General features: G+C 47.7%; 1 protein-coding gene across 2 annotated transcripts in view; it reads right to left on the bottom strand.

Annotated features, from left to right (window-relative positions):
* PPP2R2D (protein phosphatase 2 regulatory subunit Bdelta) overlaps positions 1-15,918 on the bottom strand; it is a 44,850-nt gene that overhangs the window by 5,561 nt on the left and 23,371 nt on the right. Inside the window, exons 3-6 of one of the 2 annotated variants that reach the window (XM_072629103.1) lie at positions 15,035-15,107; positions 10,709-10,874; positions 10,219-10,331; positions 5,997-6,174 (exon numbers count right to left, since the gene is read on the bottom strand). In XM_072629103.1, the coding sequence (XP_072485204.1) occupies positions 5,997-6,174; positions 10,219-10,331; positions 10,709-10,874; positions 15,035-15,100 (523 nt within the window). In that variant the 5' untranslated portion in view covers positions 15,101-15,107. The remainder of the gene's footprint in view (positions 1-5,996; positions 6,175-10,218; positions 10,332-10,708; positions 10,875-15,034; positions 15,108-15,918) is intronic. The other variant, XM_072629104.1, reaches the window with a different exon arrangement.

The following is a 15,918-nucleotide window of genomic DNA, read 5'->3' as shown; positions in this document are numbered from 1 at the left end:
GCTGGTGGTCTTTCACAAGGCACCCAGCCAAGCAAGAATAGTGGTGGAGGGGAAGGGTCTGCCAAGTAAGAAATGGACCTCAACAAAGGGCAAAATCATTGACTCAATATAGAAGGAGTGGGGATGGCAAGGGTTGCAGAGCATCAGTATGGTTAGACAAAGGGCCCCTGGCACAAAGTAAGCTTGAAACAAAATGCCTTCAAAACATACTTTCTGCTCCAAAGAGGAACTGTCCATTTGCAAGAGTACTAATGCTAGCCCAGGACCTTGTGAACCAGTAAGCCCAAGCCCTGCGGTCCTTTCCTTTGTATCGCTTGGCTCTGGTCCTTGGCTGAGTCCCTAAATGTACCTCCAGGCACAGAAAGAAGATGCTGAAGGTGGATAGGCCCCTTTCTTCTCCTCACACAGTGCATCATCGGGGGGTGGTGGGAGGAATACAGCTTCCACAAAAACAGCTTCAATAAAACAAAGATACTAGAGGGCTGAGATTGGCATAGAGAGTTAGCTGAGGCCCTAGGGGTAAAAGAGCACCACTGACCAGCAGACAAACCAGGGAAGGTTGCATGGAACAGATGCCATTTGAATTTGGCTTTAAAGGAGGCACAGTAATACAATAATGGGGAGGACGTGTCCAAAGAACGCATCCAGGTTATGAGCTGGATGTGATGGCAACAGAGTCCTGAGGACTGTCAATAGAAGAACAAGCCACCTCTCAGAAGACTGGCCAAGCTACAGATGCAGCCTCAGTCCCCTCAGAGCTTTGGCAGCCAGAAAAGTGGATGATCTTTCCTCTGGACTCTCCTCTTCCAAATTCCCTACTTCTAAGCCATCCCTCTCCTTATGGTGCCTCCTGAAACTCTGCTCCCCCAACACCCTCATACTCCCCAGATCCCAGCAGCTGCCAGAGTGGAGGATTCCTGCTTTCACTCTCATCTTATGCCAGACCCTCCTCACCCAGAATATTTCCCTCTCTGCCTAGTTCAGTGTCTGTCTGGGCCACCAGGGACACCTGTGAAGGAAGAAGTAAGCAAGCTGCAGATGGAGAACAGCTTTAACCAAAGGGGACCAAACTGGATTCAGAATGCCAAGGGGAGCTCCAGCCAAGGAGTGGCAATCAGGGAGAGGATGGGCTCAAGTCACTGAGCAGACAGGTGGAACAGAGGCAGCAAGGTGTGAGTTTGAACTCTGCCTCAAACTACCAGCTGGGTGACCCTGGGCAAGTCATTTCACTTGTTAGCCTGATAATGAGGCTAGCCCCTATCTCCCAAGTTATTGTAAATGATATCTCCAGGGTTTTGCACATGCCAAATTTCACACCCCTTCTAAGTGTTATTAGGACTGGTATTACAATTAATGTTGTGGAGGCAGGAACAAGAGGATGTGGTTTCCAGGTGTGAGGTTAAAAGAAGTACAATAACCTCTTGTTGGTGTCACAAACAGGGAAGTTGGGGAAGGGAATAGGTAGGTAGGGGTGCGTGTGTGTGTGTGGCCTCATCCATAAAACGAAGGAGTCCCACTTGGTGCCCCTCTCTAGGCCCTTAGGTTAATTCAGGTTTGGCATATGGGACACCAAAGCAGAGACAGTCCTCCAGATCATCAGCTAGACTGCAAGGTTAGAGTCTAGGAAAGAAGTGAGGATCTACTCCGGGGTGAGAGAGGCAAGTTGGGAGAGTTGCCGGTTGCCAAGGCCAGGTGGTGAAGATAGAATTTTGGAGGAAATTCCAAATTCCTCAGATTGGGAAAGCAATAAAAGGCCAGAGAAAATTTAGGGAGGGAACAGAAGGGAATTTCAAGTCAGAGAAAAGAATATTCTGAGGAAGGAGAGAGCTGCCAAGAGGTCGAGGAGGATGCTTGAAAAGAAAGATGCTGAATGCCATTTGTGAGGGCAGAAGCTAAGCAGCCTGAAAGGGGCCAATAAGAGTATAGGTGGTGGGAATGGGGAGGCTCTGGAGGCTTGAGAACATGGCCACAGGTAGGTGTATGGGGAGAGGGGAGATGTTAGTTACTGAAGACCTGAGCATGGAGCTGGAAAGGCTCTGCACTCACATGGACACTGGTCTTTGCCTCCAATTGCTGTACAGCAGCAGGTCGGAGCCTGAGGGCTGAAAGGGACTGCCCTGGCCTCTTGTCCAAGTTACACTCCAAAAAATTCCCTGCAGTTATCACACACCTAACAACATCATCCAGCCTCAGGACAACTGACTCTAAAAGGGCAGGACATTTTTCCTGCAGCTCCTTCCCATGGCTGCTGGCTCTGCCCTCTGGGGCCAAAGAGAACAAGATGAACCTTTCTTCCATATGCCAGGCCTGGGAATCCTTGCCTCAGTCCTCTCTTCTACAGGTGAAAGGTGTCCAGATCCTACTGACCCTCGTGTGACAGAGTTGGGACCTCCTCTGAATACTCTCAAGCCCAGAACAGAACAAGGAAGTCAAAGAGCAGGGAAAGACACCTAAAGTCACTGGGACTGTATTTGACAAGAGTAGCAACCATACAAGTTTATGTAGCACTAAGTCTAACACCTCATTTGATTTCCCAAAAGAACTCTGGGGAAAATGTACTCTTATCCCCTACTTTATGAGGTCTCTGAGAAGCAAGTGATTTGCCCAGGGACAGGCAAAATCTGAATCCAAGCCTTCATTATTCTAGTTGTCCTAAGCGCTTCTGGTGAGCTCTGAGAGACCTAGGTCTTGGCCAGCAAGTGAGATGATCATTTAAGGAACAGAGCTGTACCGGGTTCGAGGCCTCTCCAGGCCTCATTCAGTCTCCTCATCTGTAATGTTGAGTAGTTGGACTCCATGGTCTTCACAGTCCTCCTTCTCTATTTAGGATCCCACGAGATGCCCAGACAAACCCTGCATGGCTGCGGCCAGAGGAGCTCTGAAGACAGTCCAGGTCCTGTAATGATGCTGATGATACTCAAGACCAGTTAATATGGGACTCTACCATAGGGCTCTCCTTGGATGCTAATGAAAGCCTCCACCATCTTCTCCTAGGGCAAGATGATCACAGATATGAGCAGAGCAGTCCTGAGGGTTTGTTCACCATCCTGCTCATGCACTGAGCATGGTCAGAGCTAAGACCTGGCCCTCTGCATTGCTGACCTCTGGTAAGTTTGGGGCCGAGATCCAGCCATGGGCTGATTCAGCTTCTGCTTTTTGAGGACAATGGATGTCTTGGCCGCTGCGTCTGTTCCTCAACACTCCCTGCCCTTTCTTCTGGTCACTGGGCAGTGGGTTTTCTTTGAGAAGGGGTCCTTGAGTGCTGGGGTGGGGGCAGGTTTTCCAACTGCAGTCTCTGTGGTGGAGAGCCTCCTAAGTGGGCTGACTGGCTGAAGTCAATGGCATATTGCTCTCTTCATTCCTTGGCAGTGGGAGCAATGCTAAGATGGCACATTCCCAAAGTGGATTTAGGACCCACCATGAAGAAAGCCTGTGTTTGGGACCCAGGGGCAGTCAAAGAGCACAAAGGTTTAAGAAGTCCCTGACCAGCCAAGGCCACAAGTGCCCACAAAGGGCATGAGAGGAAGAGGAGAAGCAAACCATGGATGCCATGTCGAGCCCTCAGGAAGGAGAGGAGAAACAGGGCATGGATATCACGGTAAGCCCATGGGAGGGAAAGGAGAAGCAGGGCATGAATGCCACAGCAAGCCCATGGGAGGGCCTCCCTTCTCTCTTCAGGGTGACCAACCCTTGCTTACACACACTCTGCTCCCAAGGGCAGGGGGACAACATTATCTCCAGGATTTGAGGCAGGACCAGAAGACTAGGTTGGGATAATCGGAGGGGGAAGGGAAGCAGAAAACACACAGCCTGTCCAAGCAGGTAGGGAGTAGACCCACGTGGCTGGTGCAGTGCTAGAGGCACCTCCTACCTAGGCCATAGGCCCCAATGCTGTTGTCACCTGTATGAGGCACATAAGCCAGAAAAATGGGATGGAACCTTGGGAGTAAGGTCAGGTATTATCCCACCTAACAAAGAGGGGATCAGAGTGGACTTCTGAGGGGCAAGCGAACAGAGAATAACTCTAGGGAAGGGACCTGGGAGAGACCCTGATGGACACACGTCAGCACCAGTGATGGGGCAGGGCCAGGGGTCGTCGATGACCTTCCACGGCCCCGCACATGTCCCTGAAGCTAAGTCCTAGGGAATATCAGAAGAAGGTAGGCACTGAGGCTACACACAACTGGGCCTTTGTCACGCCGCTGGTCAAACAGCAGAGGCAAGTCTCAAAGCCAGTGCTTCCTTCCCCTGAACCTGGCAATCCAGGCTCACTGCAAGCCCAAGCATTTAGTAAGCACCTAAGGGGTGCTGGGCATTGTAGACAGAAAGGGACTGCCCAGGGTCAGCCAGCTCCAAGTGTCTGGATCAGCATTTGGTCTCAAGTCTGCATGAGCTAAGCATTTCACTGTCTCCACTGGATCACGTTGGGTGGACACAAGGAAGAGGGTGCCAAAGGCCAGCAGCAGGATCAGTAACAACTGAGTCACCAATGGATAATATTTTATGCTGCATCAGGAAGATTACAATTTTATACACAGTACATGTTACAGGCACATCCAACATTAGGCAGCTGGGGAAATGCTGATGTCAAGTCTGACCCCACATGTGCTAGTTGTAGAACCCTGCCTCGGTTTCTTCATCTGCCAAATGGGGATCCTAATAGCCCTCTCCTCCGAGGGTTGTGAGGAGGATCCAACGGAATCACCTGTGAAGGGTTAATTAGCTTCTTGGGCATACAGCAAGCACTGCACAAGTGCTTTCTCCCTTACCCACTATGCAAGACTATCCTATTGGGCCTTTCCACCTCTGAATACTCCCCATTCCTCCCCATACAAACGGGTCTCATCAGGTCACCTCACATTTTCAGCAAATGCCTTCATTGGGCACAGCACTGAAAGCTCTTCCCCAGTCCAGTCCATCCCTTTAGGCCACCATGTTTGTTTGTGCCACATGGGCTTCCCCTCTGTTCTCCCACACAGCACTTCATCTCCCTGCCTGGCAATGGACAACCCCATTCTGGGGATACTTTTCTCAATCTTGAGGGGAGGAAGGCCGGGCTCTTAGAATTTCTGAGCTGCTTGAAGATGCTGTCCAAGGCCTGCTGGGCCAATAGCCTCCCCGTCATGTGGAGGCATCAAGCCTCTTCTGCCTCTTTGTGTACAAACAGCCTGCCCTGGTACAGAGTTAGAGCTCCTGGAGGGCAGGATCATTTCATTTTTGTCCGTATCCCTACCACTTAGTCCAAGAAATGCTTACTGATGAATGTAATAAAAACGTTCTGCTGCCATAGATGACCTACTCTAAGACCATCAAAACATGAAAAAAAGTTTAAATATTAGCACCATTACTAAATTTTACAAAGTCTGTGTGTCTCAGCTCTCCTTAGATAATTTTGTGTGCTCAGAGATGTGGACTAGCTCTGATGACTTCTCTGGTAAGAGAACTCCCAGATGAAGGAAATCCCTCTACCAAAACAGGCTGGCACCTTTTCTGATCCTTAGTCTTAGAGAGTGGCCTGAGATCAAATGAGCTGCCCTAGGCCACAGGCTGCATCTGAACCCAGTTACTGCTGCCACTGAGTTAGTCTGGGCACTCAGAGCAGCAGGATGTTACCATGAACCATCAACTGCCAGGCGATAAAACAAGCATGTATTTTCTTGGCCCAGCACTAAGTATGTACTGGGGAGCCAGATCCACTAGATTCTGAACACTGGTGCACTGGTCCAATCTGGACAAAGTTGGGAAAGCCTGGATATGGAATGAACATTTTTTTGTGGCAAAAAAACCAAAAAGATTCCTGTAAGAATCAAGAATCACTGGGTTTTTCTTCTCCTAATGGAGTTTAAAACTTCTATCCCCCATCTAAGGCCCTAAACCCAATTCAAACATCTGTCAAGTGATTCCTATGTGCCAAGGACTGTGCTAATTGCTAACTGCCTCCCCCCCAGCAGCAAAGGCCTTAAACTCCTCTACATTAGCAGAGCATACAAGGATACTAAAGCTTCTGTCTGTGATTTCTAAATGCCACAGATTGATTCTCAGGTCGTCAGCAGAGAGGTATGTCTCATGATCACTGTTGACAGAGATGGAGTTGATGTGATAGGTGTGTGCATTAGCAAATATCCTTCGAGGACTTGCTTCCACCATCAGGTCCATGGGTTTCAGTATGGGAACCTACAATAAAAAGACAAAGAAAGATCAGTCATCAGAAACGTGAAATGAAGCATAGAGCAGAAATGCATGAAAATGGCCATGCAAACATCCACATTCACAAAACAGGCAACAGACCCTGTCAGAGGGATTTCTTAGGACAGAAGAGAAGAGCTGAGACTTGGGATATTCCCAGAAACGGCCCCTGGCACCCTGCTTTTAATCTGCAAACCAATGATAATGGACAGTTCGGGATGGGGAGGAAACAGGCGACTGAACTAGGCCCCAGTTTAGCCCAGTAACTTAACTAACCCCACTGCTTCATCTCCTGACTCAACATCCCCATTTCTTGCTGAAGGGAGTGGCTAATGGGGCACGAGCTGAAGAACCACCTCTCTACTGCCATCCAGGAGATGACTCTTACATTTCTGAGCCTGCTGGCACAGCCTGGAGGAAGGAAGAGAGGAAGGACAAGAATCTCATTGTAATCAGTTTTACCTCAGGATAAAGAGACAGAGCCCAAGTTGAAGAGTCTAAAGTAGTATCAAAACCACCACAAAATCCACGCCCAAATGCATATTAGAAAAAGGCATCAGCAGAACAAGAGGCTGCAAGGGCATCTTTGTGAAAATCTCCAGTTGTTTCTGAGCAGGGCACCAATGACCCAAAGGAGAGAAGGATGGCTTAACTTCAGGCACTGGGGATTTAACCAAAGGCTTGAAAACAGGCAACAGTGATGTGGGGAAGCCTGCAGAGCCATTACAAAGTGGGACACTGTTTCCTCTCCAGCAGTCAGCTGCATCATGAGCATTTATACATACTCTGTCTTTAAGTTACTTTCACTGATTAGACCAAGCATCTTAGAATCAAGGCTTTGACCTAAAAGCCATGAATAAAGTGTCTACTATGCACCAGACGTTATTTATACGACATTAACAAAAAGCAGGCAGAGAGGCCTTGAGTGTCTTAGATGATGAGAGAAGAAAGACCAAATGGGGCCCCAAGGATAGGTGGCCAGGGGCCAAGAAAAGCATCCAGGCAGGAAAACTGGGATGAGGAACCAAGTCATCTAGGATCCGATTCCTGCCACTCCTGGTAGCTCACAAGCTCTTCAGATGACTTCCAGGACCCCTCCAGGTCTCATTCGCCAGTGATGCTTGGATTATTAGCACAAACAGAAGCTAACCCTAATGTGGAGGTTTCTAAAAGGTGCACTTTCCAGTTACCTTGAGAAATGTAGGTTGCAAACTAAGAAAAACTTGTTTCTTTAAATGTTTATTTCTGCCTTAGTTAAGTAAAATGAGTGCTAAAGGATGATTAAGTAGAATGATAAAAAAGCCCTTCTCTCTCCTCCAGTTTTCTAAATATAAACATCAACAAGTAAAAGGTGTATGTGTACTCGGACAGACACAGCCTTGAAAGGAGAGTAAAAAGGTGGGGCTGAGAGATGGAGAATCCTCTGTCTGTGCTGCAAGTATGGTACAAACACAGCTTAATGATGGATGGAGGATGCGTACTCCAGGCCACGTGAGGGCAGAGTTCTGTGTTCTGAATCCACTGGAGCAGTGGAGTTGAAAGAGGTCAAACCAATCAAAATCACTAACATGGAAGATCCCTTCGAATTTCTTTCTTGAAGAAAATCCTGGCTGAATAAAAACCTTTAACAGTCACACTTTTAGGTCAGTTATCCATCTGCTTCACTGGAAACTCTACCCTTTGATGGGTCTAACACAGCCTTTTGAAGGCAAACCTCAAATGATCCATTGTGATCTGGAGAGAAATCCATGCACCAACTCTTTAAGGCTGAGAGGCCATCCCCACCCCATGGCTTATCTAGCTGAATTAAAGTATGAATTCTTCTGCTAAACATCAGTGCCAGGACAGACACATGCTGCCACTACGACTCTGAGAGAGTTTCTTCATCTTTCCTTCCAAGGAAGACTCCAGGACCCCATGGTCCCAGCTCAAGAGCCAGGACTCTACAGAAGACAGTGAACATGACATGCCATTCACTACTCTGTTAGCTTGAAAAGAAGAAAAAAGGTGCAAAGTCTATTTCAAAATAAAAACAAGAAAATGGTAAAACAACAACAACAACAAAAACCAAGAAAAAGCATCTGTTGAGCACTTGCTAGTACCATGGTGCCAAGCATCCAAACAGCCCCTGCCCTTAAGAAGGAAGCAAATGAGCATTTATTAAGCTCCTACTGTGTGCCCTTCTGGGCTGATGCTGCCCCAGCTCCTTCAAAAGAATTCTGAAAGTAAAAGTGGTGTCAACCTGATTTCAGAAATGAACCTGATGAGAAAGATGTTTTTCAAGCACATTAACCTCAAATGTGGAACAAAAAGCCTATTTGCAGGAAACACCACCGAGCAGATATACTCCCGGTGGAGGCAGCACAAATTTTTTGTGGTGCTCCACTCAAGATGCCAGATCCATCCCTCAATCCTTTAGAAAATGGAGGAAGGAGACATAAAGAGAAGCATTTCCCTACCAAGTCCAAGACAAGCCTGCTCACAGGAACATGCAAGTCTCACTGAGATCTGGAATATTCCTGGCCTCAACTGAGCCACCTAGGGGAGGGGAGGCCCACTGACCCATCTGACTCTTTCCAGGTGCCCTTCAGATATTATGAGAAATATGTGGAGAACTGGCCTGTGGTAGAGAGATGGGACATATGCTTGGCCCCAAAAGACAAAATGAGTAAAAACTGGGGACAAGTTGTGAAGAGTAAAAGGCCCATCATTCTGAGCCTTGGAGCTGGGAGCTGCTGGACATCAAGGGTCCTGTCTGGGTGGGCTGGGCTGGACGGCCTTTGGGGGAAGCCTCCACCTTGAAATCCTTAACTGAAGGAAAGGACTTTAAGTTTTTGTCTGGACCTTCCTGCCACCTGTGTTTCTGTTCCTTGCCAGCAACTAGTAGGTCTATGCCTTATAAACAAGAAATACCTGAGGAAATGCTGCAGGCCTTCTTCCAGGACACCTGGTGCAGGTCCACTCCCACCCCTCCACCAGCCTCACAGATGACGAAATTGGCAGGAGGCTCCACTGCTTGAACAGCTTGCAGTACCTTCCCAACTTTTCAAGCATTCAGGAGGACAAACTCTCAAGATACACTTGAACAATTCATGTGATTTTGTAAGCATTAGTAACTCATTCAACATAAAAGTTACAGATGATGTCCACTCAGAAAGTCTCAAAGGACCTACCTCTACAGTTAAGTCAATGTGTAAATCTTGAAAAAAATTCTTTAGAAATTCACATTAATCCACCCTGAAATCTACTGCAGATCCTTAGAAACAACTCAAACCAGAACCAACAGTAACCATCTAACCTAGAGCAGAAAACCTCCAGTGATGGGAACCTTCCTACTTTCTGAGGCAGCCCCATTTCATGTACTCTGCCAATCTCCTCCTCTGGAGACCCCTAGTGATCTTTTGTTGTCCCAAGAGTATTTGATTTCTCCTCCCTCTTTCTATGGTCTGTGACTGGGATTACAATGTCCTCTAAGAGGTCAATGGCAAGAAAGGGTCAAGCCTGGTAAAGAGTTCAAAGTAAAGGGCAGAGTCCTACAGCAATTCCATCAACTATGCACTTCCTATATCACCTCCTGGGGCTTAATTCACTCAAAGCCTGAGAGTATGAAGTGATATCAAAACTACTGGGCACAACCCAATACCATCTTGTCAGTCAGCAAGCATTTACAAATAAGAGCCAGGCACTGGGGGTACAAAAACAAGAATGAACCAGTCCCCTCCCCTCCCACCCTCAGGAGCTCTGAGTCTTCTGGGGATAGATGTCATTTGCACAGATAAATACAGAGAACATGCAAAATGCAGTCCGGTCTATACGTCTCTAGCCCTTCACCGCATCAACAGCTTGGTAGCTTGGTGCTGTCAGCCCACCTTGGGATTCCCTACCTCTCCTTCCCAGCATTCACAAGCCATCTACCAAGTTCAGTTTGCCACCCTTCAGTTCAAAGACAGCCACCTTCTCCTGATTGGGAGAAATGCCATATTGATATGTAAAACATAGATGGCATTAGAAACAGTCAGTAAGGAAGCTTACCCGCAAGGCTGTGATTCTGAAAGGATCTCGGAGTCTCCCATCTTCATCTTTCAGGTTATAACCTTCTGCTTTCTTATCCCGTTCACTTATTTTCCATAATTTAATAGTTTTATCTGAAAACAAAAGGTCTTAGTCTTTATATGCAGATGAGTTCACACTGATCATACAGGACTACCAAAGCCAGACTCCTGGAGGGAAAGTCTGTGCTGGCTATAAGAGGGTCAGGCCTGAGACATGAATGTGCCCTCACAGGTTTAGATAGTTTGTAACTTCTGCATCTAGGGAACCTGAAAGAAATCTATCTGGGACACACAACACTGTTCCAATATTTTTATCCTGTGACTAATCCCATTATCACTGCCCACCTGTCTAATGTTTTTCTGTAGGTTTAACTCAGAAAAAAGCAGTAGGAAAGGACCAAAAAGCAGCTGAGAAACCCAGCACCCTGAGAACCAAGCCAAGTGAAGCTCCCAGGGGCTCAGAGCCTTACCGTTAGTAGACAGCAGGAAGTGAGCAGCATTTTGTTGCGGCAACCACCTAATCTTATTAATTTTTTCCTCAATTTCTAGACTTTTCAGATAGTCAAATTCAGGCTCGTGACTTTGAAAGGTACTGTAAACATTATATTCGCCCCTAGAATGAGGACGGCTTTTATTCTGAAAGGAAAACATGACAGTTGTTTTAATGAACAAACACACATCAAGAGGGAGGAAACGTTTACTATATAATCTATATATTACTATATAATCTATGCAGTCAAACAATCCCACATAAAAGGGAAATTAAAAAGCTAATTACAAATTAAGGGCCAACATGAGGTACAGTGACCAGTGATTTCATGGCTTAAAGGGAACTCCCAGGTGAGACAACTCCCTCCAGCAATGCAGATGGACCAAGCTGCCCACAATGACTAGTCCAGGGTCATCCCCAGTGTCGGATGGTGTCAGGCCTGGAGTCAGGCTCTCTTTGACCTCAGAAAGGGATGATTAGTTTAAAAAAACAAACCATTATGTGTAAAATCACCTAACTTTCTAAATATAATGGAGCAATTATTTGGCCCTAATTACTATTGGCTCTTAACCCGAAAATCAATATTTATTAAGTGTTGACTGTGCCCAGTACTGTGCTAAACACTGGAGATTCAAAAAGAAGCAAAAGAGAGTCCCTGCCCACAAGGAGCTCACAATCTAATGGGAAAGACAACATACAAAGCCACCATATACAGAGTAAGTAGGTAATGAACAGAGGGAAGGCACCAGAATGAAGAAGCCTGGTGGGGAAGACTTTTCATAGAAGATGGGAATCAGCGGTCAGAAGCGGCACAAGAAGAGCATTCAAGCACTGGGGACAGTTAGAGAATGCTCAGAGCTGAGGGATGGAGCATCTTGTTTGTGGGGCAGCTAGGAGGCCGGGTCACAGGCTCCAGGAAAGGGAGAAGAGGCCTGGGTTATGGAGGGTTTGGATCACTAAGGAGAGCATTTGCTCCTGGAGGCAAAAGGGAGCCTAAGAGTTTACTGAGCAGGGTCTAGACAAGATTGGGGCTGCTGTCAGAGCAGAGAAAGGGACTTATGGGAGAGATGCTACATTGGTGAAATCAATAAGCCTTGGCACCATATTAGTTATGGGGAGTGAGACAGAGTCAGGAGGCCAGGCTGACTCCAAGATTGGGAGACTGAGGACTGGGAGGAGGGTGGTGATCCCAACAGTAAGAGAGGAGGTGGAAGATAGGGGAAGTTTCAGGGGGAAAGAGAATGAACACTGTTTTGGTCATGTTAGGTTTAAGGTGTCTCCTGGGCATCCAGTTGGAGATATCTGAAAGGCAGCTGGAGATGCAAGCCTGGAGAATGGCAGAGAGTGGGGCAGGAAAGGCAGATCTGAGAAACTGAGGCTATGAGTATACAAGTTAGACTTGTTCATTCTGTTTCAATGTAATATGGTGAAAAACTTAGAAAAAATAAAAAATAAATATATAGAAGATGCTTTTAAAGTTTCTAATGATTAAAAAGTTTCTAATAATAAAAAACTTCAGCGAACTGTACAAAGTAATCTTGGGAATCAGTGAAACCACCAGCGGAACTTGAGATGTAGGGTGGGTAGTGTTATCTGTTGCCCCAAATATGTAAATATTGCCATTACCAGCAGCCCCAACCACAGCTGAAGGGAGAAAGCAGTCTGCAATCATTAGCTGCCCACCTCGGTGACAGCAGAGAATACTGTGGTTAGTCTGGCCCTACCAATCCACAACCATTCACCAAGTGTCTATGTTGATCCAGGAACTGGGGCAATGGGGCAGTAGGAGGTGAAGGTAGTGGTCCAGGCCCCTCCAGTGGCCTCAGGGGAGGGCGGGGAAGGGCATCTCCAGCCAGGGAGGCCTCACTATCACTAAGCTTCTGGGAAGGGAGTTTCCCAAGCCAACGTAACCAAGAGAGACATCGGCCAGGAGATAGCAGGCCCATCTTCCCTGGATCACTTACCCAAACAAATCCCTCTACCCCTTCCACAATGAGTATGACTGCAAAGGGGGCTCTCTGCACAGTCAGGCAGGCATGGTCATGGCACCCATTCCTTCCCTGGATTAGCTCAGCCTCCAGACCTTTTCTGGACACTTCCCCACTTCAGATGGTTCAAGTCTTGACACTCCCTTGGAGCTTCTACTACTTGGCTGCCTCCTGCATAGAGCTGTGAGGATCAGGGGGAGGCCATGGGTCTTGCCCCTGCTTCCTCCCCTGATCTGAGCTCCTGCACAATCCAGACAGTCTGCAGTCCATCTCAGAATGCCCAGTGTGGAGCACAGTGCCTGTACACAGCAGACTCACAGTCAAGGTCTTCCTGACCTGGCTGTACCCTCTGTTCCCTTAGCCTCACTCTCCACAGCAGTCCAAGTGGTCTCACATGTCTCTGGTACACTTTCTTCCCTTCCTTTGCTGTGACTCTGCCCAGCTCCTCCCAGGCCATCTGCATTCTGCTTGTCCTTCCTCCTCCATCCCTCCATCAAACCTCCCAACATACCCCTCCTAGTTCCTCACTTGAAGCCTTTCATCTAGGTGCAAGGTGCTCTTCACCCCCAGTTCCCATGGGCCCTGGCCTGAGACCCAGGTGGGTTCGATGGGAACAGAGGGAGGTAGTGAAATCCTGCCTCCACCAGTTACTGTGACAAAGTATCCTCAAGTCTCCTTTCCTGCTGAGGATATGCAGAGAAGTCAACAGCCATGTCCTCCAGATCATCAGCATGTATGTTTTCCATGGAAATCCCACTAAGACAAAGCAATCTCTATATTGCATAAAACTTATCCTTGCTGAACTTTATTTGTGGGGACAGTCAAGTTTTCTGTTTCTGATGCTGTCAAGTACCTTATTTTTTTTAAGTATGATATGGGTGTTGTACATTAGCAACTAGTGATGTGGGCCTCAGTTTGTACATCTGTAAAAGGAGGAGGCTGGAGAAGAGATGACCTCAGGGGACCCTGCCAGGTCTGGTGCTAGGATCCTATGGAGATAAGAATCATGTCTGCCAAACACTGTGGAATATTACCGTGGCAATGGAGGATCTTAAAAGATATCTAGAATTTTCAGGTGAAATAATTCTTCTGAATGTTCAAGTGATGTGATCAAGAAAGCAAAAATGAACATTTTATTTTCTACTCACTAAGCACACATGAGCACATATGAACAGTGACCAAAGCAAACTCTGAACAAGGAAGAAGAAAGCTCTTTTGCCAAGCTAGGGCAACCTTGAGAAAGCAGAGACAACAGGAAGAAGCCAGCAGACAGTCACATCTGATTTAATAGGCACATGGGCCAGCACTGCCACCAGCTTCAATTGCCCAGGAAGCAGGGATTACTGGGACTCCTGTGCTACCAGGCCATGTTTTTAAGCTCTTTTGGGGGATAAAGTTTTGAATAATTAATACAAAAAAATCTTTAGAATTTGGGCGTAGATGGACATGGACACACGTGCGTGTGCACACACATACATACACACACACCAGGTTCCTCCTACAACAGTACTACAGAATGGCTTCTAATAGGAAATGACAGCAGAGGCCAAAAACGTGGATGTATGCATGTGTGTGCATGCGTGTGGCTGAGAGGACGTGTGAGTGGCTGTCCCTACAACTCACAAAAGCAGTCAAGTGTTCTCTATGAAACAACAAAGAAAATACTTCAATTTCAGTGGTCAAGGTCGAGGTCAGAAATGGGCACCATGTGTCAGACAGAATCCTGCATTGCCCAGCCCATGTCTCCCCCCTCCCCCACTGGTGACATCAAAGAATGACCCCCCCTACAGCTTCCCGTAAGTGAATCCTCGCTGCTAGCAGGGGCGCCAGCATTGGCTGCAGAACACAGACACACCATCTTCTTCTGCAGTTAGAAGACTCCTTTCGAGACTCAAGGGGAACCTGGACCCTCTGGCCACTGCCCTCACATTTGTAAGGCAGAGCAGATAAGGGGGCACTCCCGTCACCGTCCTTTTCTTGGCTGGAGAAGACCCTCCCTCCTGAACCTGGCTCAAAAAGCCAGAGCCTCAAGGAAGCTGGCCACACATATTCATGGCCCATCCCTCTGCTTTTACGGGAATACAAGGAGCTACCGAGAGATGAAATGGGTCCAGGGAATGGTGCTTAGGAAGGTGAGATGCATCCCTGGAAACCATCGACCATCTCGGCCCTTCCCCCGAGGAAGCAGGGCTCTGGGGGGAGGCAGGGCCGGACCGTCCTGCCCCCTCTCCCCGTCTTTTAGCTGCAGAGTCCCTTTTCTGCAGGAAGTGCTGCACCAGTCCTGGTAGCATGGAGGGTCGGCTTCAAGAGCCACTTACAGGAAACTGCAGACTGAGCCTCCTCTGATATCCCAGGTCAAGCAGCTTCAAGACCAGCACCGCCATGCAAGAGCTAGGCAGAAGAGAAGACAGTTACTGGGAGGGGCCCTCGGGGAGAGCCAGACTCATGAGGCTAACCTCCAAAGCAGGCTAAGGCCACTGGCCCCTGAAAAGGCTTCCCACAAAGTGCTAAAGGAGATACTTCCTGGAGGGAATGCGTGAAACACATGCCATGGAATCTGAGAGCCAGCAAGACCTTCAGGTCATCAAGGCAGAAATACTGCATGTCTGACATAAGGACGCTGGGGCCTGAAGTGGGAGTGGTACCCAGTAGGTGCTGGTGAGGTGCACAGTCCTAAGGAAGGACACACACACACTCACACGCACGCACACACACGCACGCACGCACGCACACACACACATGCACGCACGCACGCGCACACACACACACACACACACACACACACACACACAGTAAATCTGTGGTTCAGTCATTTCAGTTGTGTGCGATTCTCTATGACCTCTTTGGGGTTTTCTTGGTGGAGATAATGGAGTGGTTTGCCATTTCCTTCTCCATCTTATTTTAAAGATGGGGAAACCAAGGCAAACAGGGTGAACTGACTTGTCCAGGGTCACACAACTAGTGTCTCAGGACAGATTTGAACTCTGGTACCCCTGACTCCAGGCCTGGTGCTCTAGACACTGTGAAGATGGAATTTTGGTAAAAAGATGTTCATAGCCCTTACATTTGGTAACACTAATGATGCCTATATTTTGTGGACACAGAGAAATCTGTGTTTGGTTACTGCAAAGAGATCCCCATTTCCAATCTGGCTAAGTAATGTGCTGGAATATTAATGGCCCTTCTTCATGTAACCACTTAA

Source organism: Notamacropus eugenii, chromosome 1, assembly GCF_028372415.1.
Source record: "Notamacropus eugenii isolate mMacEug1 chromosome 1, mMacEug1.pri_v2, whole genome shotgun sequence".
NCBI lineage: Eukaryota > Metazoa > Chordata > Mammalia > Diprotodontia > Macropodidae > Notamacropus > Notamacropus eugenii.
This window is presented reverse-complemented; position numbering and strand designations above follow the sequence as displayed.